Raw genomic sequence first — 23,201 nt, forward strand, 5'->3', positions numbered from 1 at the left:
GGGGGTGATGAGGGGAGGGGGGGCCGCGCATGCGCACCCGCCGTGCCTCAGTTTCCCCAGCCGGGGCCGTGGCCCCCGCCCCCCGTGGAGCCCCCATTTCCCATCCGCGTCTCCCCTCCTTCCCTTTCTGCTGCACCCCCTCCTCTGGTTCTGGACTCCCTTATTATTATTATTATTATCACTGTTATTATTGCCCACCGCCCACCATCATATTCCAGTGTCCCCGTGTTATCTCTGGAGCCCTATGCTATATCGGACCCCCTTGTCATCTATCCCAGCCCTTGCCATCATATCCCACTCCCCATCTTCCACCTCCTTTTCTGATTTTGCGCCGTTAGTGTTATTCCCACCCCCCACCATCATGTTCCAGTCCCTGCTCTTTTATTACTCCCTTTTTATTAAATTTGACCCCTTCTTTTCTTTTCTGTCCCACCCCCACTAGTGTTTTCCACCCCTCGCCAGGATCTTGCATCCCCCCCTCTTATTTTGCACCCACTTATCATTCCCTGTGTCATACCCTGCTGCTCCCTGTCCTGCACCCCTTTATTATTATTTTTGCTCACCCCAATCATATTCCAGTGCTTGCTGTTACCTCTGACCCCCCAGTGTAATCTCTGACCTCCCTCACTTCTGTCCAACCCCATCATTAGTGTTTTCTGCTCTTTCCCATTATTTCCCCCCCTTCTGCTTTTGCTTCCTCTTATCATTATTCCCACCCCATCATAATTTTCCAATCCCTACTCTTTATCTGACCCCCTCTCTTTTCTATCCCACCTTCAGCAGTACTTTGCATCCCCCCTTACTCTGAGCCCCCACATTATTCCCCCCACATTGCTCCACACTGCTGCTTACTCCCGTCTTCCCCCTCCATATCCCATATTTCCCCTACACCCTGTCTGTATCCCCATCCCATCCCACTCCTCCAACATTTCCCTACCCCCTCGTTGTTTGCCACCCCCATTTTGGGCTCAGCTCAGGGAATTCCAGCTCCCCAGCTCCTCCTGTCCTGGTGTGGGACCCCCCCGTTCCCCCACCCCAGTGGGTCCCAGCAGTACCCAAAATCTTCCATTTTTTGTTATTTTGGGTGGGTGTAATGGTTTCGGGGTTCAACCTCTGTGTCAGAAGTGAGGTATCCCCATCTGACCCCCTGAGTTCCCTGGTGGGGTTTGGTGTGGGTGAGGACAGGAGGGTGGGAGCTGTGGGGGGTTCCTGGGCTTGGCCCCCCCGGAGGACTGACTGCAGATGGGGCTGGTGTGACCCCTCTGTGTCTGTCACTGCGGGGACCCCGTGCCAGCTCAGTGCCAGCAGAGCAGCAGGAGCAGGTCTGGGGCTGTTCCATGGGAAGAGTGCTGCCCAAGGCCTCTGCAGCTGATGCTGAGCACTGCCGTGGGTGCACACCCCAGGGTGGGGAGTGTCACAGGCCACGTGTGCCACCCTGTGCTTTGCGACAGTGGCTTCTCAGGGGACAAAGCCATGGGCTACACGAGGCCAGGACATCGCTGCTGCCACGTCCCTCATGTGCCAGGCTGGCATGGCCTGCTGGGGCCGTGCTGTGGCATGGTGACCAAGGCCACCCTCAGTGGCTGCTGTCCAGTCTCCAGTGTCCCACACTGTTGTCCCTGGTCCCGCTGTGGTGGCACCGCAGGGGCTCAGACGGGTGACACGGGTGGAGCGCGGTGGCCGTGGGTGGCTGTCGGTGACCATGGAGTCTCATGACCACCACAGTGGCAGTGGTGACAGAGGTGCCACCCACAAAGCCCCCACAGCACTGTCCCCATCTTCCTCCTGCCCTTCTGTCATGCTGTCTGTCCCCCTCCTGCCATCCATTCATCCCTCTTCCTTCCACCTGCCTTTCCTCTCATCCATTTCCTCTGTCCATTTTTCCTTGCATCCCTGCATCCCTCTCCGTGTCCATCCAGCCTTTCTTCCATCCCTTCCTCCCTTTTGTGTCTTTTCATCTGTCCGTACTTTCTCCCTCCTGTCTGGTCTGTTCTTCCCTCCATCCCTTGGTCCCTCACTTTCCTGCTTTTTTTCAGCATTTCCTTCTATCTCTGGATCCTTTCCTCATTCTGTCCATCTTTCTATCCATCCATCATTCCTTCCTTCCATTCTTAGAGCCGTCATTCCTTCTGTCTGTCATTTATTGTTTGTCCTCTTGTCCATCCTTCCTTCCATCCTTGACCCTTCCTTCTGTCTTTCCTGTCCTTGTCTCTTCTTCCTTACTTATTTCTGTTCTTATGTCCATCCTTTTTTCTTTCCCTCCTCCCATTCATTTTCCTTTCTGCCCATCCATCCTTGCATTTGTCCCTCCTTTTCCATCCATCCTTCTGTCCATCCCTTTCCTTCTGTTTGTCATTCTCTCTGTCCTTCCACCCTTCATCCTTTACCTGCTATCACCTGTCCTTATGTCTACCCTTTTCTAGTTCCATAACTCCCTTGGTTTCTCTCTTTCCTTCCTCTCCTTCCCTCATTTCCTTCTCTCCATCCGTCTCTTTCCTACTTCCCTCCATTCCTCATTTCCTTTTGTCTGTCTGTCCCTTCATCCCTCTCTTCCTCCAGTCCATCCGTCTGTCCATCCCTACCTGCTCACCTCCATCTCTCTCTGTCCATGCTTCCTCCTGTCCTTTCCTTCCCTCTGTTCTGTCCATCCTGCTGTCCATCCTCCCTTTTCCTGGGGCACTGACCCCACTTTAGTGGAGGAGGATGAGCCTCAGGGTCTCCCATCATTCTTCTCTCCCCCACCTTCCCCCAGCCCCCCGTTCCCCACCCGGACCCGATGGATTCCCCCTCACTGTGTCACTGCTCCCCAGCTCTAGCCTGACCCACTGCCACCACCCGGCCCGGCCCCGCCATGGACAATGAGCAGCTGCCAGCTCCAGCTCCCGCCAGCAGCGCCAGCGGCACGGCCCCGGCGCCCGCCAGCACCGCGGCCACGCGCCCGCCCGGGCCCCAGATCTCCGTCTACAGCGGCATCCCCGACCGCCAGACCGTGCAGGTACGGGGCTGGGGGCACCGGGGGGCTGGGGGCACCGGGGGGGCACGGCGCAGCCCGGGGCCACATTTCCTCCCCAAAGGTGATCCAGCAGGCGCTGCACCGGCAGCCCAACACGGCGGCGCAGTACCTGCAGCAGATGTACGCGGCGCAGCAGCAGCACCTCATGCTGCAGACGGCCGCGCTCCAGCAGCAGCACCTCACCAGCGCCCAGCTCCAGAGCCTGGCCGCTGTGCAGCAGGTACGGGCACCCCATGGGCATGGGGGGTCGCTCGGGGCTGGCACACCCCTCACCTTCCGCTCTTCCCCAAGGCAAGCCTGGCGGCGAACCGGCAGAGCAGCTCCTCGGGGGGCAATGGCACCCAGCCAGCCGCGGCACAGCAGCCCACGGTGAGTCCCTCAGCCTCTCGGCACCCCCCACCCCGCCCGTGCCCACCTGTGCCAGCACCCCGACCTTCTCCTGGTGGCCCATTGCAGATCAACCTGGCGACGTCGCCGGCGGCGGCACAGCTGCTGAACCGGGCGCAGAGCGTGGGGCCCGGGGCGTCGGGCATCGCCCAGCAGGCCGTGCTGCTGGGCAACACTGCCTCACCCGCCCTCACCGCCAGCCAGGCCCAGATGTACCTGCGGGCACAGATGGTAAGGGTGGGGCTGGCACGTGCAATGCCTCAGCATCCTGAGGGGGTGCCCAGCACCCTGTTGTGGGGTGACCGGGACCCACAGAGCGCCCGTGGCCATGCTATGACACTGTAGGGGTGCTCATTGTTCTGCGTGGCATGCCTGGGACCCATGGGGAATCCATAGGGTGCCCAGAGCCTTTGGGGTGCCCCCCCACCCTCCTGGGGGTCTGAGGACCCCACAGGGTGCTTGTCACCCTGCTGTGAGGTGTGCAGACTTCACACAGTGAAGCGTGGTTTCACTCAGCTGAGGGAACCCAGCCCCCGTATAGGGTGAACCCCATCCCACTGGGGATGCCCAGACCCCACAGGGCACCCAGAGCCCCATTGGAGGTACCCAAGCAGGTGCTCTTTGCCTTTGGGGGGGGTGTTGGGACCCTATAGGGTGCCGTCCCCCACAGCGGGAGTGCCCGTTCCTACCCTACATGGATAGAGAGATACCCCTGTGCCACCCTGTAGGGACACAGAGGGTGTGCCACCCCGACGTGGTGAGCTGTGCACCCACTCTCCCTGTCCCCAGCTCATCTTCACACCCACGGGCCCCGTCAGCGCTGTCCGGCCCGAGAGCCCCGCGCCGGCCCCTCCGCCGGCCCCGCCACCCGCCCCACCACCCACCACCCCGGGGGTGCCCCTCCCCGGGCTGGCCCCCCCCGGGGGCCCCCACCCGAGCCCCCCGCCGAGCACCTCAAAAAGGCCGAGGGGCACGAGGGCCGCGCCCATGCCCTGGCCCGCAGCGCCGCCCCCGCTGCCACCCACCCGCTCGTCACCCCAGGTAAGGGCTGCTCCGGGGCGGGGACACCCCTGGGTGCTGGGGGAGTCACGGGCTCTCTGAGCCCTAGCGATGGCCCACGCTGCTGTGTCCTGAGCGCTGGCACCTGCCTGTGTTTGGGACCGTGTGGGTCCGTCCCCTCACTGGCAGGGGCCCTGCTCGGGAGGGTCTCAGCACCCATAGGATCCCAGGGTCCTGTGGGGTGAAGGGGGCTGGGGCAGCGAGGGTGTGAGGCAGGGGACTCTGTGGAGTGCTGGAGCCTGGGGTGCTGCACTGGCATGGCTCCCAAAACTGGGGACCCACCCCGGGAGAGCCTGAGTGCAGCTTCCCACATCAGAGCTGACTGCCCGAGGGCCCCAGAGGGAACAGATACAGAGTGAGCAGCAGCCGCCTGGAGGGGGATCCTGGGGTGGGTCCCGCGGGGCTGAGGTGCTGGTGGTGAGGGGGATCTCTGTCCCCGTTGCTGTCCCCACAGCCTATGCCCCGCTGCAGCCCCCCCAGTTCCTGCAGCAGCCGCCGAAGCCGATGCAGCCGCAGCCGCAGCAGCAGTTCGTCATCCAGCAGCAGCAGCAGCAGCTGGGCCCCCGTGGGCAGCCTCCCTCGGGGCCCCCCACAGCCCCCCAGCTCCAGCCCCTGCCCCCTGCCAGCCCCGGCCCGGGCCCCCAGCCCAAAACAGGGCTCCCCCAGGGAGCGGGGGGCGAGGGCGGCCCCCCCAACGGGCACCCTGGCTGCCACGCTGCCCCCCGCAAGTTCCAGCACGCCTCGGCTGTCATCCTGCAGCTGCAGCCCGCCGGCCCCACGGTGAGGGGCATCCTGACCTCCCCAAACCTTCATCGTGGGGGGCCCCCAAACTGCCCCCAAACCTTCATTGTGAGGGGCCCCGACCTCCCCAAACCTTCATCGTGGGGGGCCCCCAAACTGCCCCCAAACCTTCATTGTGAGGGGCCCCGACCTCCCCAAACCTTCATCGTGGGGGGCCCCCAAACTGCCCCCAAACCCCCACGGTGAGGGGTCCCAAGCCCCTCGGTGGGGGGAGCTCAGGGGAGGGAAGGAGGAATGGGGACACCGGGGTGGGAGTGGGGGATGTTGGGGAGTCAGCTGTGTGCACATGTGCACAGCCCCTGCACACCCGTGTGTGCATGTGTGTTCCTGCAATGTGCATGCGGGCCCAGTTGTCACGTCAGTCTGCAGGTGTACAGGTGTGCACGCTCGTGCCACGCTGCATGCGTGTACCTGCTCCATGCACACCTGTGCAGGCTTGCTCCATCCATGGCACTTACGTGGCTGTGTGTGCCTGTGACACGGGGAGCATGTGGCTGATCCCTGTGTGTGTGTGCACATCTGTGTTTGATCTTGTATGTCTGACCGTGCATGTGTGTCCTGGACCCATACAGTGTGTGTGCACAGCTTTGCCAGATGCATGCACATGCATGTGTGCCTATGTGCATGTGTCTGCTCCCTGCATGTGTGTGCGTACTCACTCCAGGTCGGTGCACATGAGTGCAGCCGTGCTTGCCCAGCTCACATGTGTGTGCAGCTGTGCTCAATCCACGTGTGCTGGCCCGTGCATGTGTGTGACACTCATGCCAGCCCCGTGCACGCGTGTGTTTGTGGGGGTGTGTACAGGCTCCTTGCACACGTGTGCAAATGTGCGTGCCAGATCAGGTGTGTCTGGACACGCGTGCCCGACGTGACACGCGTGTGTGCATGTGCATGCCCGCCCTAGGCACGTGTGACCCCTGCACAGGTGTGCACACTCCACTCGTGCAGGTGCATGTCCCCGTGCCCCCTGCCCTGACCCTGCCCCACGCGTGTCCCTGCCGCCACAGCCGTCCCTCGGGGTCCCCGAGGGCGCCCGCCGGGACTGCCCGGGGGTGCCGGGGCCCCGCGGCCGCTCTCGCCGCCCCCCGGGGCCGCCGGGGCGGCGCTGGGAGCGGCGGCAGCTGCTCCCGTTCCAGCTGTATGGAAATCGCGGCCCCGCGTCAGCGCGGCGTCAGCGCCCGCCCCTCACCGCGTGTGCCCGCTGTCCCCAGAGCCCCCCGAGCGCCTCCATGCGCAGCCCCGCATTCCCGGGATGACCTCGGGCTCCGGCAGCGCTGCCGCCACCGTCGCCGGCGCCGCCCCCCACAATGGTGAGAACAAACCGCCCCAGGCCATCGTGAAACCCCAGATCCTCACGCACGTCATCGAGGGCTTCGTCATCCAGGAGGGCGCCGAGCCCTTCCCGGTAACGTATCCCGCTCTCCCGGAGCCGGGCTGGGGCGGGGGGAGCGCTCCGGGCTCCGGGGCGTGAGCCCCCGCATCGGCCCCGCTGATCGTGCGGGGAACGGCCGCGCTGCTCCCGGGGCCGCGGGGTGATCCCCGCGCGTTATCCGGTGTTTTGTCACCCGGGAGGGGGCCCAGCCCCTCCCAGTAGCGTATCCCGGTGCCCCTGCCCTTCTTGCTGGGTTTGGGAGGTTGGGAGTGGAGCACCCACCACCGTGAGGCCCCGAATCCTCACCCATTTCATCGAGGACGTCATCCAGGAAGGGGCAGAGCCATTCCCAGTAATGTATATCCTCCTCTGCATCCTTGTCCCTGAATTTGGGGTTTGGGAATGGGGCATCCAAACAAACATTATTACCCCCCCCAAATCCTCCACCCGTGTGCTGAGAGCTTCATGAGAGAAGGGCAGAAATGTTCCTAGGGTGGTGTCCCCCCTCCCCAGCCCTGTTTCTGGGCCAGAGGGATGTTAGGAATGGGCATCCAGGCCTTTTGAATCCCCAAACCTTCCCCCACATCGCTGAGTGTTTCATCATTCAGGAAGGGACTGAGCTGTTCCTGGTAACGTATCCACCAATCCCTATCCTTGTCCCTGCATTTGTGTGTGTGGGAGGGCAGCTTCTCTGTTTGGGGGGTTGGGAGTGAGGCACCCAGGCAATTGTGAACCCCCAAATGTTACACGTGTTCACTGTGCAGGAAGGGGCAGAAGCATTCCTGGGAATGCATTCCCCTCTCCTTGCTTCTGGGTTTGGGGGCTTGGGAATCCACACCATTGTGAATCCCCAAATCTTCACATTTTTGAGTTCCTTATGGTGCAGGAAGGGGCTGAGCCGTTCCCAGTAATGTATCCCCCTCCACCTGTGCTCGTTCCTGGATGTGGGAAATCGGGAAGAGGGGGGTTGGGAATGGGATGCCCAGACAATCCTGAGCCCCCAAATCCTCACCCATGTTATTGAGCATCTCCACCATCTGGGAAGAGACAGAACTGTTCCTGGTACATACCTGCTGTCCTTCCTGGAGCTGAGGGATTGGGAAGGGGGGTGGGATTTGGGGGGTTTTGGGTCACTTTGCCAATTATGAACCCCCAAACCCTTGCCTGTGTTATTGAGCACTTCAGCACCCAGGAAGGGGTGGAATCATTCCTGGTAATATCCCTGCTCCTGTGTTTGAGGGGTCGGGAATGGGTCACTCAGAACAGCCAGACCCCACATCCCCCCGTGTCACCGTCACCCAGGAGGGGCAGGGCTGTGCCTGGTGACAAATCCCCGATCCCTGCTCAGCCTCGCCCTGCTTGGGGGCTGGGGAGGGCTCCCTGGGGCAGGGGTGCAGCCGGGTGTGTTGCGCAGGTGGGCCGCTCCTCGCTGCTGGTGGGGGCCCTGCACAAGCAGTATGCACAGGAGCTGCTGCCGGACAAACTGCCAGCGCAGGACAACACCACCACCACCGACTCGGACATGGAGGAGCCCTACCTGCAAGGTAGCGCCCGGGCCCTGGGAGCCCCCGGCTTTACCCGGGATTGCCCCCAAATCCCGGGATTGCCCCGGGGCGCCCGGCTGAGCTGGCTGGTTTCTCTCTCTGGGTGTCCCTCCACGCCCCCCAGAATCCAAAGAGGAGGGGAACCCTCCCAAGTTGAAGTGTGAGCTCTGCGGCCGCGTTGACTTCGCCTACAAGTTCAAGCGCTCCAAGCGCTTCTGCTCCATGGCCTGTGCCAAGAGGTAACCCCAAAACCCACCAACCCCTCCTTGGTGGGGTACAGGTAACCCCAAAACCCACCAACCCCTCCTTGGTGGGGTACAGGTAACCCCAAAACTCATCCATCCCCTCCTTGGTGGGGTACAGGTAACCCCAAAACCCATCCACCCCTCCTTGGTGGGGTACAGGTAACCCCAAAACCCACCCAACCCCTCCTTGGTGGGATACAGGTAACCCCAAAACCCACCCAACCCCTCCTTGGTGGGATACAGGTAACCCCAAAACCCACCCAACCCCTCCTTGGTGGGGTACAGGTAACCCCAAAACCCACCAACCCCTTGTTGGTGGGGTAAAGGTAACCCTAAAACTCATCCATCCCCTCCTTGGTGGGGTAAAGGTAACCCCAAAACTCATCCATCCCCTCCTTGGTGGGGTAAAGGTAACCCCAAAATCCATCCAGCCCCTTCCTCAGCCAGGTACAGGTAGCCCCAAAATCCACCCAAGCTGGGTGGAGGTAGAGGCATCCCCAAACCGACCTGACAGCAGATGTAACACCAAAACCCATCTGGACTCTCTTCAGTGGAGTAGAGGTACCCCAAAATTCACTTGAGAGCAGAGGTAGCCCCAGAAATCCACCTGCCAGGGTAAAGGTAACCTGAAAACCCATTCAGCGTGGGAGGGGTAATCCCAAAAAATCCACCCAGTGGTGGAAGGGTAACTCCAAAATCCACTTGCTATGGTGGGGATAACCCCAAAATCCACCCTTCCCCTCTTGGTCAGTGGGGTAGAGGCAGCCCCAAAGTCCCCCGGTTGCAGTGGGGACCCTTCCTGACCGCCGGCTCCGTGCAGGTACAACGTGGGCTGCACGAAGAGGGTGGGGCTGTTCCACCCAGACCGCAGCAAACTGCAGAAGCCAGGAGGGCCCCCCCACGGGCGGCGCCGCAGCTGCAAAGGGACCCTGCCCCCCCTGAGCAAGGACAGCAAGAAACAGGTGAGGGACCTGGCCTGAGCACTGAGGCCTGGGTTTGGCCCTGGGTTTGGCCTTGGGGCTGGAATTTGGTCCCAGTTTTGGGAATGTGGGGTGGGCTCCAAGCCTTGGGTTTGTCCCTGACTTTTGGGGGCTCAGGGTGGGCACTGATTTACTCCCAGTTATGGGGACACGGGGTGAGCACTGAGGCTTGGCTTTGTCCCCTGGGTTTGGCCTTGGGGCTGGAATTTGGTCCCAGTTTTGGGAATGTGGGGTGGGCTCCAAGCCTTGGGTTTGTCCCTGACTTTTGGGGGGACAGGGTGGGTGCTGAGCACAGGATTTACCCCCAGTTATGGGGACACTGAGGCCGGGTTTTGGCCTCGGCTGGGGGCACATGGGGTGGGTGCCAAGCCTGGGGTTTGTCCCTGGGTTCTGGGAGCACAGGGTGCACGCGAGGCTGGGGTTTGTCCCTGAACTTTGGGGTCGTGGGGCAGGTGCTGAGGCCAGCACTGCCCCCGCAGCCCCCGGGGTCCGTCCCAGCGGGGTCGGTGACGGCGTCGTTGCAGCTCAACCACAGCCAGGAGGATTCCAGCCGCTGCTCTGACAACTCCAGCTACGAGGAGCCGCTGTCGCCCATCTCGGCCAGCTCCTCCACGTCCCGGCGCCGGCAGGGGGAGCGGGAGCTGGAGCTGCGGGACATGGAGCTGCCCGACGTGCACGGCCGCGACCTGCCCGGCCTCGGCCACCGCTTCCTGCCCAGCGAGCCCAGCAAGTGGAACGTGGAGGACGTTTACGAGTTCATCCGCTCGCTGCCGGGTGAGGAACGGCCCGGGGTGGGCAGGGATCTTCCCACAGACACCCAGCACTGTGCTTTGGGAAGACTTGGGTCTCTCAGGATGTGGTCAAGGAGGGATCTGCTCAAGGATAACTCCAAAATTGTGGGTTTGGGGAGAGATTTATTCACAGAGAACCCCATATATCTATTTTTGAGTAGGATTTACACACTGATAATCTGCTATTTTTGGGGGATGATTTACAGATAACCCCATAAATCTTTTGGGGGGGATAAATTCTACTCACAAACCCATTAATATTTTGGGGGTTGCAGGGAGACTTACAAATAAACCTCCAGGATAATTGGAGGAGGTGATTTACATATGATAACTCCCTAAACAGATTTTTCGGGGGATTTAAGCACAGAGAAGCCCCTGGGTGTATTTTGGGGGCCCTGAGGGGGTTTGCTGATGCTGCCCCTCCCCGCAGGCTGCCAGGAGATCGCGGAGGAGTTCCGGGCTCAGGAGATCGACGGGCAGGCGCTGCTGCTGCTCAAGGAGGATCATCTCATGAGCACCATGAACATCAAGCTGGGCCCCGCGCTCAAGATCTACGCCCGCATCAACATGCTCAAGGACTCCTGAGGGGGGGGCCACGGGACCCCGCTCCCCCCCTGTGGGACCCCTGACCCTCCCGGGAGCCCCGCAGGACCCCCGACCCCCCAGCGTGGCCCCGGGGAGGGGGCGAGGGGGGGAGACACTTGTGAGCACACCCAGCCCCCCCTGCCCCCCCGGGGGGTGTAAATAGCCCGTAGCTCTAGAGCCCCCCCCCCCAGTTTTGGGGGGTCACCCCCCCTTCTGCAGCAGGGAGGGGGGTCCCCACGCGTTCCCCGTGTCCCCCCCAGGTCAGCAGAGCCAAGCAGGACGGTTGCCTTAACGTGTGCTCCCTCCCCCAGCTGGGATTGGGGCCCCAGGGAGGCTTGGACTGCCCCCCCCGGGGTCAGGGAGAGGCGGGGGGCGCGGAGGAGGCGTCACCCCCCAGTCACACACACCCCCACACTCTGGGCTGCTTTTGGGGGCACCTTAGCAGAGGACAGTGGTGGGGGTCCCCCCCAGGCAGGTAAGGACCCCCCCACTCCCCCCTCAGCCAGCACGATCTTTTTAAGAAAAGAAAAGGAAAAAAAAATTGAAAAAAACACATGGTCCCACCCCCCCTTTTCCTGTTTTTTTTGTTTTTGTTTTTAATAAACACTGAAAAAAAAACAACTTGGGGCCCTCCCAGTTTTCTTCACTTCCCACCTCCAAATTTCTTCTCATGTAAAGTAAGGCAGCAACTGGGGGGTGTCTCCAAGTGCCACCGTGGGTGGTGGGACTTCCTGAGGGCAGTGGGGACAGGGCTGGGGCTGTGTGACCTGGGGGTCCCTGCTGCCCCCACGTTGGGAGCTGGGGGTGATGTTCCCCTCCCAGGAGCCTGTGGTGACAGTGGCACCTCCAGGTGACCCCCAAGTCACAGTGCTCAGGGGGACACAGGTCCTGAAGTCGTGGGGAGGGGCACAGGAGGAGAGGTGATGGCACATCCCTGGAGATGGCCCTGGGGTGGTGGCACGTCCCTGGAGCTGATGGGCCTGGGGAGGGGTCCCTGGATGGAGCATCTGTACTGAGGTGTCCCCAGAGCTGGTGGCTGTGGTGGTGACACGGCCATGGCGCAGTGTCCCCAAGCACTGATGCTGGTAGCAGTGTGTCCCAAAAGCTGATAAGCACAGTGGTGAGGTGTCCCCAGAGCTGGTGGCCACGGAGGTGAGACATCCTTGGTACCATGTCCCTGAGGCTGGTGGCTACAGTGTAGTGACCCCAGAGCTGTGGCCACGGTGAGGCGTCCCTGGAGGTGGTGACAGGTTCCTGGAGGGTCCCCAGGTGGCCAGAGGGTCCCCAAGTCTCTCCAGAGTTTGTGGCCATGGTGAGGTGTCCCATGTCCCCAGCAGTGGTGGCCAGAGTGGACTGTCCCCAGAGCTGGTGTCCCCAGCAGTGGGTCACCCACACCCCTCTCCCTGGGGACACTTGGGGACAATGCTCCTGCTGAGGTGACCCACAGCTTCACCTCCCCTCCTGCAGCCCCACAGGGACCAGGCCCCCCTGTGTCCCCAGATGTCCCCACAGGGGAGTGCCCTCCCCCCATCTTTCCCCTCCCCCCCAATCACAACCCCCCAGTTTCATTAATTCCTGTTCTGGTCTTTTTTTTTGTTCTCTTTTATTCTCTTTTTTTGGAAAGGGGCTGGGCTGGGGGGTTCATTCCTTTTCCACACTGTGAGGCCGTGGCCTGCCCAGCTTCTCCAGGAACCACAATGCAGGAGGGGGTGGCGACAACAGGGAGAGGGGCAACGTTTTGTCCATTTTCTCCTCTTTTTTCTTTTTTTTTTTTTTTTTCCCTTTTTTAATAAGGTACCAACTAGCTCTAGGGAGGCCTGGCCTGGCTGGGCAGCGAGGAAAATAAAAAAGCCCCAAAATTTGGGGGAAGGGGAGAAAAAAGGGGGGGCTAAGTGTATAAGAGGCATATTTACACAGTATTAACATGCTGACAAAAAAGGTTACAATATTGATATCGTACAACATTGAGGGGAGAAATAATGGGGGGTAAAAAATAAGGGGACGGGGGTAAAAATAATAGGGAGGGTAAAAAATAACAGAGGGGTTAAAAATTAATAAAAGGTAAATAAAACACCCTGAACAAAAAACAACAAAAAACCCCAAAGAAACGCTGAGTTAAGGCTTAAAAAGTGTATAAAAAATAACACAGTTAATATCCAAAATGAACCAAAAAGTACAGAATATAGATGAGTTTGGGGGGAGTGCCCCCCGGCTCTATACAGGGGGTATGTACAGGCAGGCACAAGGCAAAGCAGGGGGACCCCCGAGCCCCCCAAAACTGGGGCTGCGGAATGGGGGGGCCGTCACCGGGGGGACGCAGCTCTGCCCGCGGCTTCGCCCTCGAAAGGGACCCCAAAAGAACACAAAAAACCCCCAAAATGGTTAAAAATCAACCCCAAATGGAGGCGCTTGGGCCCAGAGTCTGTGGGGGGGGTGGGGGGTGGTGGGACTTCCCCCCCCCCAGCTGCTTTTTGCTCCATCCACGGTTCGTTTTTGGGGTGAATTTCTGGTCTTTAGCAGCACCAAGTTCTTGGCCAATAAATATATATATATATATTTGTATCCAAAAATGGGGGGCGGGGCCTGGCAGGGGGGACACCCCCAAGCCCACTGCCCCCCCCAAAGAAACCAAACCGCAGAGATTCAAAGTGCTCTGAAACCGTCTTTGGATGTCACCAAACCTGCGGGAGCCGGGCAGGAGCACGGCCCGGGCGCGGCCCGCGGCGCTGGGGGTCTCGTCCTCCTCCTCTTCCTCCTCCTCTTCCTCCTCTCCCTCCTTCTCCTCTTCCTCCTCCTGGTGCTGGGGGGGTCCTGTCCCCTCCCTGCTTAGATGAGGGAGATCCGCACGGGAATGCCGGGTGACTCCGTCCGCTGCGGCGAGTGCTGGCTGACCAGGTGCTCCACCACCGTGTGTTTGGACATGTGCTTCATCAGATAGGTCTCCTGCGGGGGGCACAGGGGTGAGCGGGGGGCTGGGGGCTGCGGGCAGCTTTGGGGGCATCCCCCCTGCTCACCGAGGTGTAGGCACGGCCGCACATGCTGCAGCAGTAGGCCTTGGCGTGCTTGATGGCGTGCGCAGACAGGTGGATCTGCAGCGAGGCCGAGTCCGTGTACGCCCGGTAGCAGTTGGGGCACTTGTAGGGCTTGTCCTTGTTGTGCTGGCGCTGGTGGGACTGAGGGGACACAGGGAGTCAGGGGGGACCACGGCGACCCTGTGGCCCCTGGCCCGGGTCCCCCCACACTGACCTGGAGGTTGGAGAGCTGGGTGAAGGCCTTCTCGCAGCCGGGGTGAGGGCACTTGTAGGGTCTGTCGCCGGTGTGGATTCTGGGGACACACACATTGTCACTGTCACCTCCCCTCCCACCACCAGGGACAGCGCCCGTCCCATCCATGGGGTCACAGTGGGCACAGCGACATCTGTGCCCCAGGAGGTGACAGGGGAGAAGGGGGAGACATGGGGCTGAGAGATAGGGACTGGGAGAGGATGGAAGTGCTGGAAACTGAGGAGCGTGGAGGAGATGGACTGGCAAGCATGGACAGATGACATGGTGGGGTCAGCTGAAGGTGGTGGGCATGGTGGGGATGAAGAAAGTGGCGGGAAAAAGCACAGTGGAGATGGCTGAGCATGGTGGGGGCAATAAAGGTAATGAAGATGATGAGCATGGTGGCAATGGTGAACGTGGTTGGAAAGAAGGTAGTGGAGACAACGGAGGTACCAGAGACTATGAAGGTGGTGGAGATGTTGAGCACAGTGGGGATGATGAAGGCTGTGGAGTCAGACTGGCATGGTGGGGATGATGAAGGTAGTGGAGATGATGAGCATGAAGGAGCCCATGGAAGTGCTGAAAATGGTGAGTGTGGTGGGGATGATAAAGGCAATGGGGACAGCCAGGGTGGGGGGGAATCGATGAGCACGGGGGGAGTGCTGAGTGTGGCAGAGACAATGAAGGTGCTGGAGATGATGGGGGATGACGAAGAAGGAGATGATGGCAGTAGGACCAACAAGCAGAGCAGGGCCACAAAGGATGTCAGGAGAGATTGGTGGGTGTGGGGTGCCCCTCCCTGGCCAGCAGGAACAAGTGTCCCCAGCCCCTGGGCGGGCCCTCACCGGGTGTGCTGCTGGAGGTGGGAGAGCTGGCGGAAGGACTTCTCACAGTAGGAGCAGTGGTAGGGTTTGACGCCCAGGTGGATGCGCAGGTGCTGGGCCAGGTAGGAGGCATTGGCGAAGGACTTGGAGCAGTGGGGGCACTTGTGGGGCTTGGCCTCTGTGTGCGACTTGGAGTGGATCTGCATCTCCGACTTGGTGAAGAACGTCAAGGGGCAGACCTTACACCTGGAGGGTGTGGGGGAGAACCCCGCAGGGACCGGGCTGGGGTGGGGGGGCTCCCCGCCATCGCCCCCGGCCCCCACAGCGGGCAGGGGTGTGCCTACCTGTATGTCTTCCCCTCTTTGGCCGTCTCCCCCGAGGCCAGGATGGGGTAGGGCACCACCAGCACCGGCGGTCCCGAAGGGTTTTCCGCCTTGATCTTCTTGCGGCCCCGCTCGGCCTTGGGCGCTCCCAGCAAGCCGTGGCCCTGGATTGTCTTGATGGAGTCGAGGAGGGGGGGGCTGGTGATTCCTGAGATTAGGGTGGGCGAGGAGGCGATGAGGCGGCTCTGACTGGTGGAGGTGGGGGTCGAGGGGGTGGTGGTCCCTGTTCCCGGGCTGGATTCCGAGGTGCTGACGGCCGGTGCACGGGACGCCAGCCCCAACCCTAGTGGGCAAGGTGACAGTGTTAGTTTTGAGGGGACCCACACTCCCCTCTGTCCCCCAGAGCGGCGGGACCAGCGGCAGTACCTGTGACAGTGCTGGTGGCCGGCCGGGCGTGCAGGGCCACGTCAGGCTGGGGCACGGCCTGGGGGTGCAGGCCTGGCACCTGCTGCAGCTTTGGCAGGGACATGATGGACTGGCTGCTCTCAGCAGGCGAGGGGGGCACCAGAAGGGGCTGCTGCGAGGCCACCGAGGTGGGAGGCAGGTGTGGGGGGCGGATCTTCTCCGCCATCAACTGCTCCTTGATTTTGTTGATCAGGACCAGGTTGTCCAGCTGAGGGGGGAGAAGGCAGACAGGTGGGTGAGGGCAGAGGAACCGGGATCCTTGGCACTCCCAGCCTCCCCCTCAGTGCTGTCCACATCCTCCCTCCTCCCAGAATCCCAGTGCAGGGGTCCTACCTGGCTGGGCATGGTGGGAGGGGGCGGCCAGAAGTAGGGGTTGTTGAAGCGAGGCTCCGCCATCCTGGGGAGAGAGGGGGGCGGTTATGGGACATCACTGGCTGCCACATGGTCCCCCCCGTTCCACCTTGAACCCCCCAAAAAAACCATCACCCCCCCAAGAAGCAAGACCCAGACTCTGAGCAAAGGCAGGGAGCTGGCATGGGGGGCAGAAGTGGGGAACCCCCTGAGCACCTTCCCAGATGAAAACTCCAGTAGGATCAGGCAGACACCAAGCACCTGCCTGCTCCAAGACCACAAAACACTGGTGAGTGCACTAGGACACTGTTTGGAAAAGGAGGAAGCTGAAATTTGGGGGAAACCCCCAAGTCTTCCAAGCTCTGGAAGTATTTCTCCCATCCAGGAAGGGATTAGAGGTGGATGGGATGCTGCCACGGGAGAGGGCGAGCACAGCAGCACACTGAACCCAACAGCAGTCCCAGCTGAATCCCCTAAAATACACCTCCAAAGCCAAGTGAAGTGCCTGTGACACCCAGGAGCAGCTCAACAGCAACACCAGGAACCAGCAGGGCTGGGAGATACATGGAGACGCTTGAAGGTGTTGGGAAAATTCATTCTAAATCCATCTTTGGGTTATGGGAAACAGCTGGAAGGGGGCAGCAAGAGGATGATCCCAGCAGAGCAGCCCAGCATCACCAGGTATCACCACCCCAGCCAATCCCACTACAGGGACACGAGGGGAAGCATCTACAGATTCCTGATGGGATGTATGGGAGAGGGTCCCCCAGGAGCTCTGGCTCCAAAACAAACCAGGCCATTGCAAGGATTCCAGGAGAAACTGGAGCGATGCCTCCAACAAAATGCATCCCCAGAAGCTTTGGGGGTGGCAGGATTTGGGGATGATGAGCTTTCCTCCTCTTCCTCCTCCCACTTGCTGCCCCAGGTTTCAAACACACTCTGAGCTTCCCATAGGCAGCTGGGCAGCACCCAGAGAAAGGGAATCCTGGTCCCACCAGAATGTAACTTCCCAGCAGCTACCCCAGGCTGAAGAAGCTGTGGGATGGACCATGCTCATCTTGGGAGGAAACCAAGGCAGGGAGGAAGAACCACCTGCCCTTGAGCTGTGCGGCAGCCTGGCACAGGACAAGGTGTGTTCCAGGGTATCAAGGAATGGGAGCAGATTCTCATGGCAGACCTCAGTGCCACAGACTGTCCCAGACACCACCCAGGCATCGGCTCCGGGAATTCCCCTTCCCAGTCTTGAACCACTCCAGGTCACCTCCCAGCTGCTCAAACACCAAATTTTAGGGTTTTTAGCAGATCCCAGTGGCACAGGGGGAGGCAAAGTCCCGCTCCCTGCCACAGAACAGGAATTCACTGGGGATGTTCAGTGCACCTTCCATGCACGGACGCAGCTGCTGCCAGCTCCTTTGTGTAATTACACATGCACCCACAGGCCGCCCACAGCGAGCTTTTACCCACTGGCTATGTGTGTGTGTGTGTATATATACACACATAGGTAAGATCTCTTGGGATAATGGGCACGGGATGAGGGATGCCAGTGCCAGCATGAGGGGCTGGACACCAGGAACCAGGGACAAAAGCAGAGCTGGCAGCAGGGAATCCCTTGTATGGAGACAGGCAGGGAGCAGGAGCTCAGGCACGAGGGCTCTGAGCCCCCTAGGCATGACCAAGCACCCCGGCGCCAATCCCCCACCCCAGAGCAGCCGTGGGAAAACAGGAAACTGGAGCTATGATTAGAAAAGGGTTTTTTGGAGCAGATCCCCCATCTCAGCAGGTGCCCCGTGACCTGTGTCCTTCCCATCCGTCCATCTGTCCATCGCTCTCCCTGTCCCGACAGCGTGCCGGGCTCCAGCAGAGCCGGCAGCAGCACCCAGACAGATCAAAGCCACCAGCGTGGCCCCCAAACCACCACCAGCACACAGCAGCAACCCTACACCAGTGCCAGGATCCTTCCTGCAAAGCTGGAGCAGCCTGGAAAGGCACAAAGGGTATTTTGGGGAGAAAAGCGCAAATATCACGTGTTTCCCCACCCCCACCTGAGGAGGGCTTACTAAAGAAATGAGAAATTATTTGCAAAACCACCGCACTCAGAGCTGGATGAACAAGAGGGAAGAAATGGTCGGCGTTGCCAAAATAATTATAAAAATCCCTGTTCCTGTCCCGATTTAATGTTACAAATTGTGCAGTGTTTCGTCGGGAGCGGCGTCCCCTTCTCTGGGGCTGGGAAACGGAGTGGGAGGGGGAAGAAGGCAGATGGAAAAAAAAGTGTATATATAAAAACTCCCTTTTTCTCTATTCTCAGCTAACTATGAAAAATGGAAGCTGACATGCAGCAAAGGTGGAAAAAAAAGAAAATCCATTAAAATGGAAATTATGAAGGGTAGGGAATGCTGCGGCACGTCTCCCCCCGGCTCTGCAGGGCACAGGGGGGTGGTAGGGCTCTCTGTGCCCCCCCAGTTTTTTGGCTGGGCAGGGGATAACATCTCTTGGGTAACATCTCCAGTGGCGTGGGGTCCTGTGGTCCAAACCATGGTGGGAAGAGCCCCTGACATCCTCCACAGGCACCAGATTTGGCTGCTGAGGGGTTGTCGAGGTTATCCCCAGGGACAAGGTGGGTGCCCAAAGCATGGTGGAGACCCAAGCAGCCCAGCCAGAGGAGAGGGATGTGGGAAGAGCAAGCAGGAAGATGCGCAGAGCCCCAAAACCACGGGCTGAAACCCAAATTCCCCAGAACAGCACAGTACCCGGCATCACCGCTCAGCCGGGCCAAGGGGGGAAGCAGCAGCACCCTAAAAAGAGCCCAAAAGCCTCCTGGCCTCCGCACCCACGGGGAGGGAAGAGCGGGAGAAGCTGGCAAGCCAGGGCTGGGGGTGGCGAGGGGAGAGCGGGGGCGGTGGCAGCGAGGGGGCGGCGGTGCCGGGGCCGTCGGGGTCGGCGGTGGTTGGTACTCACAGGGTGGCCTCTGGAGCCAGGTGGGCGCAGCTGCCTGGGGAGACGTGTCGCTGAGGCTCCAGATTGATGGGAGGTAGATGATGGCACGGGTGGGCACGAGCTCACTAGAGCCTTCCAACTTCCTACCCAACTGCCGCTAAGTCAAGCTACAGTTCTCTAGGGAACGCCTCTACCTTGGCAGCCCTCTCTGTCTCGCCTTCGCTGAAATAAAAAGAAACAAGAGATTTCTTTTCACGCCACCGCCGAGAGAAAAGGGGCAGCTCCCAGGGACCGGTGAGCGACCACCAACCTGGTACAGGCTGAAAGTGGGGGGTCTGGGAGGTGAGGGGAGGGATGTGGGGTGATCAGAGCAGCCCTCGGTAGCTAAACATGTCCTCAACCAAGCAAGACACCGAGTTTGGTGTCCCTGAGTATCCCAGCAAGAGCACCAGGGCACAGGTCCCACCCCCCATGCCAAGCGGCGAGTGCAGGAAAGCCGGCGGCGGCCAGAGACGGCGCACAGGGGAGAACCGAGCCGGGGCATGGATGGATGGATGGATGGATGGATGGATGGATGGATGGATGGATGGATGGATGGATGGATGGATGGACCCTGCACGCTCCCACCCAAATCCCAGCACGTCCTTCCCAACACAGGCCAGACCAGAAATGGTCCCTGGGCAGGGAGCCCAGCTCTGCCTTCCACCATGCCTCAGCTTCCCCCCAAAAACACAAGGCCATGGCCCCTGTCCCCTCTTAAGAACAAGTTTCCCTGGGGTTCACCTGGAGCAGGAGGAGTTTTGGAGGGAAAGCAAGTGCCCATCCACAAAACCTGCGTCCCAAAGCCACCAGGGTAGGAACCAGCATCTAGCACCATCCTCAGGGAACGCACATCCCTCCCTGCCCAGACTGCCCTCACCCAGGGAGGATTCACCCCAAGGCGAAGGGGGCAGAAGGCAGGCATGGCTGCGGAGCAGGAACGCCGGGCGAGCCCCCTGTGGCTCGGGGAGGGGGTGGCCTGCACGCCACAAGAATTCACCCAAGATGGAACCAATTAAACCCCCGGCTTCCGCCCCCCGAAGGGCCCTGGGCTGGGGCTTCTCCTTCTGCATTTCCAGCAAAACCAACCCAGAAGGAGCCCCAGCCAGGACCAAGGGTCCCTGCGCAGGAAAAGGGTGCACGGGGCAGGGTGAGGAACCAAGCACCACTGGCAAGCAGGAGAGGAGGCAAAGCCACGCTGGAGACCCCCACACAGTGCCCAACTCGGGGCTGGAGGAGGGGGGACCAGGGTGGCAACACTCCCAAAAGATGGGGGCCAAGGCAGTGTGACCCCAAATCCACAGTTTGGGTCCAGTGACCCAGCAGAGGGGACATGGGGACAGCCGGCAGGGAGACCCAGAGCCCGTGGGGTGACACACCAGACACAGGGCACACATGCCCCACAAAACACAGCACTGCCCAGCCTGAGGGGGTCCTGCTCCCCCAGACCTCAAATGCACCCACCCCCCCAGCAAAAGAGACCAGCCAGGCACCCCGCAAGGCAAAGCCAGCACCGCAAATCAGCCCGGGGCAAATGCCCACCCCCAGCAGCACAGGGGGGTCACTCCTGGGTGACAGCACGCAGGGAAACCGAGGCACAGGCAGGGGATCACCCCGAGGAGGGAGTGAGAGCACCCAATCCAACATGCACTTGTCCTGACATCGCGCCCAATGACCAAAAATCCACATTTTTAAGGGAAAAAGCAGAAGGTGGGGGGGTTGAGGGTGAACATTATTATTTTATGCATATAAAGGCACATTACTTAAAAGGGAAATATCAAGAGGTCACACATACGCCGAGAGTGGGGTCCCCCCCCTGCAGAGGGGGTAGGCAAGGAGCCCCTCACACCCCCAAAACACCCCCAAAAAACACCATGCCCCCGCTTATACAGAAATATATATACACACATATAATACCTGGATTCTGGTGTGCATATATATATTATTCCCATAAGCACACACATAATCACATGCATGCACACCGTTGCATTAGATGCTATTTTAAGCCATAAATGTATAAAAGCAGGGTTTTTTTTTTTCCTCCCTGTGATCCCCTCGATCCAGCCATCATGCCCACCTCTGCGAGTACTGGCGTTGCTTCCCCTTATCCGCGTCCATCTCCAGCTCTAGCTGAGACCGGGTGCTGCACGTGGGGCGTTTTTCTACGGGGGGACAAGGAGGAGGACAACTTCACACACCCCGAACCCCCCGCCAGCCCCCGGCGCGCGAGATCCCACAGCGGAGGAACAAAAGCGAAGCGGCTCCGACCTACCCGACCCGTGGGAACGTGGGGTTTTGCCTGAAAATAGAGAGAAAACAACAAAACAAAACAAAAAAAAAAGGAAAATAAAAACAGAAAACAAAACAAAAAAAATAAAAAAAAAAGAGTGGGTGTTTTTTTTATAGCCCCGCTCACCCCCAAGCTGTTGGGAAAGCTGAGGGATGGGGAGCTGGCTGGAAAACTGGGGGTGAAATCCATCCCCTCGCCCTGGACCCTCCGCCTCTCGGCAAATCGCATGCCGTGAGGGACTTAAAAAAACTTTTTTACCTCTCTGCTAAAATATCACTTTAAAATCTCAAAGGCCTCGGGCTCGAAGCCGCTTTCACCTGCTCCATCCTCCCCAGGTTAAAAAACCCGTCTGCTATCCGAAGGACCGCAGGCTTGGGGGGGAAAAATAACCCAACAAGGAGCATCCTCCAACCTTGAAGGGAGAAAAAGAAATCAAAATCATCAAATTCATCATGCCTGGGTTCAAATCCATCACTGTGGCCACGCCGGCTCTAAGCTCCCCCCCCAGGCCCCCCGACGTGGCCGGGAGATTATGGATGTATAAATAGTATATGGCTAAATATATGTTGGAGAGGGACAGACAGACCTCTGGGACACAGCCACAGAAATTTGGGTCCCTCGCTAAAGCTGCCGCATTCCTGCCAAAAACGCCATGAAAAAAATATCTCCCCCCTCCATTAGACCTTCCAGCCAGCGAGACCACTTTTCTAGACAAAACCAGTTAATGCAGAAAACAGCGAAGAAAAGGAGGAAAAGAGGAAGGAGAAAAGGAATTAAAATGGTGAAAATTATAATAATGGTGATTATGATGATGGTAATGATAATATTCAGCCCCTGCGCTGCTTCTGCCACCTCCTGTAAGCAAAAAAAGTCAGAAAAAAAACCAAGAATGCATTAAAAAAGCAAACCCTCCCCCCCCAAAACATGCAACATCCAGAAAAATAGGTACGTTCGGCTGCAATTAACTTTTCCATTAGACCATCCAGAGGGAAAGAAAAAGGGAAAATCCTGGTAAATGGGTATTTTCCTCGATGTCCCCCCCCCTTTTCCCCCCTTTTTTCTCTCTCTTTTCCTCCTTCTTCTTCCTGCTTGGAGGGGGGGTGGGGGGGTGGCCCGGCTGGGTGCTCCCCCCACCCCCCCTCCATCCGCCGCCTCTCCCACATTCTCAGACGTTTTTATTAAAATTCGCAGACAAAAGGCAAACAAAAATGGCAGCCCCGGCTTATTTTTAAAACGCTAGGACGGGGACGCCATGTTCTGCAGGGCTGAGGGGAGGGGGAAGGGGGGTGAGGGGGAAAAAAGGAGGGAAATTTTTAAAAAATATTGATTTAGATGAAAAATGAATAAAAAGCAGCGCGGGGAGGGGGGGGGGAGGGGGGGGGGGGTAAAGGTAGGTACGTTCGGCTGCAATTAACTTTTCCATTAGACCATCCAGAGGGAAAGAAAAAGGGAAAATCCTGGTAAATGGGTATTTTCCTCGATGTCCCCCCCCCTTTTCCCCCCTTTTTTCTCTCTCTTTTCCTCCTTCTTCTTCCTGCTTGGAGGGGGGGTGGTGGAATAATGATGACAATAATGAAAAAAAGAGGTGGAAAAAGGCGAAGTTTGGTTAAGTGAAGTTGAAATCCTCAACCTGGGAGGGGATTTGCGGGGGGGGGGGGGTGTCCCGCCTCCGGCCCGCCCGGCCCCGCCGCCGCCACCGCCCGCCCAGGGACGGGCTGGGCTGAGCTGGGCTGGGGCACCCCGGCCCGAGGGGCTCCCCGGGGCCCGCAGCCCCCCGAAAGCGCCGCAGCCCCAGGAGAGCTCCGCGGAGCTGCGCAGCCCCGGGAGGGGTCCCCGGTGTCCGCAGCCCCGCAAGCCCGCTTGGCTCCCCAGAGCTCGTCCGCTCCCCAAAGCCCCTCAGCTCCCCGCAGCCCCGGCAGGGCTCCCCAAAG

The 23,201-nt window shown here is 59.7% G+C and overlaps 2 protein-coding genes across 10 annotated transcripts; one reads left to right on the forward strand and one right to left on the reverse strand.

Moving 5' to 3' along the window:
* Positions 1-2,807: 2,807 nt before the first annotated feature.
* On the forward strand, positions 2,808-11,321 carry PHC2 (polyhomeotic homolog 2). Its single transcript, XM_039697487.1, is given in 13 exon segments — positions 2,808-2,995; positions 3,075-3,233; positions 3,305-3,382; positions 3,470-3,631; positions 4,190-4,291; positions 4,293-4,441; positions 4,914-5,239; positions 6,268-6,665; positions 8,047-8,176; positions 8,301-8,415; positions 9,242-9,383; positions 9,881-10,175; positions 10,623-11,321. Coding segments are annotated over 13 exon segments (2,355 nt in total). The 5' UTR covers positions 2,808-2,851; the 3' UTR covers positions 10,778-11,321.
* Positions 11,322-12,358: 1,037 nt separating this feature from the next.
* Positions 12,359-22,902, reverse strand: ZNF362 (zinc finger protein 362). Of its 9 annotated transcripts, XM_039697540.1 has the most exons (10): positions 21,330-22,111; positions 21,253-21,297; positions 21,058-21,142; positions 15,987-16,050; positions 15,615-15,861; positions 15,210-15,531; positions 14,887-15,111; positions 14,024-14,102; positions 13,792-13,950; positions 12,359-13,720 (listed from the first exon to the last, which is right to left on the reverse strand). In XM_039697540.1, the coding sequence occupies exons 1-10, from the start codon at positions 21,496-21,498 to the stop codon at positions 13,604-13,606; spliced, it is 1,512 nt and encodes a 503-aa protein (XP_039553474.1). In that variant the 5' UTR covers positions 21,499-22,111; the 3' UTR covers positions 12,359-13,603. The 9 variants fall into 9 exon arrangements, with proteins under 9 accessions (XP_039553474.1, XP_039553472.1, XP_039553471.1 ...); XM_039697538.1 differs by lacking the exons at positions 21,253-21,297; positions 21,330-22,111 and adding an exon at positions 22,220-22,259 and having other exon boundaries at positions 14,887-15,077; XM_039697537.1 differs by lacking the exons at positions 21,253-21,297; positions 21,330-22,111 and adding an exon at positions 22,220-22,259.
* Between the last annotated feature and the right edge of the window lie 299 nt (positions 22,903-23,201).

This window comes from Passer montanus, unplaced genomic scaffold, assembly GCF_014805655.1.
Source record: "Passer montanus isolate IOZ18808 unplaced genomic scaffold, ASM1480565v1 scaffold118, whole genome shotgun sequence".
Lineage (NCBI taxonomy): Eukaryota > Metazoa > Chordata > Aves > Passeriformes > Passeridae > Passer > Passer montanus.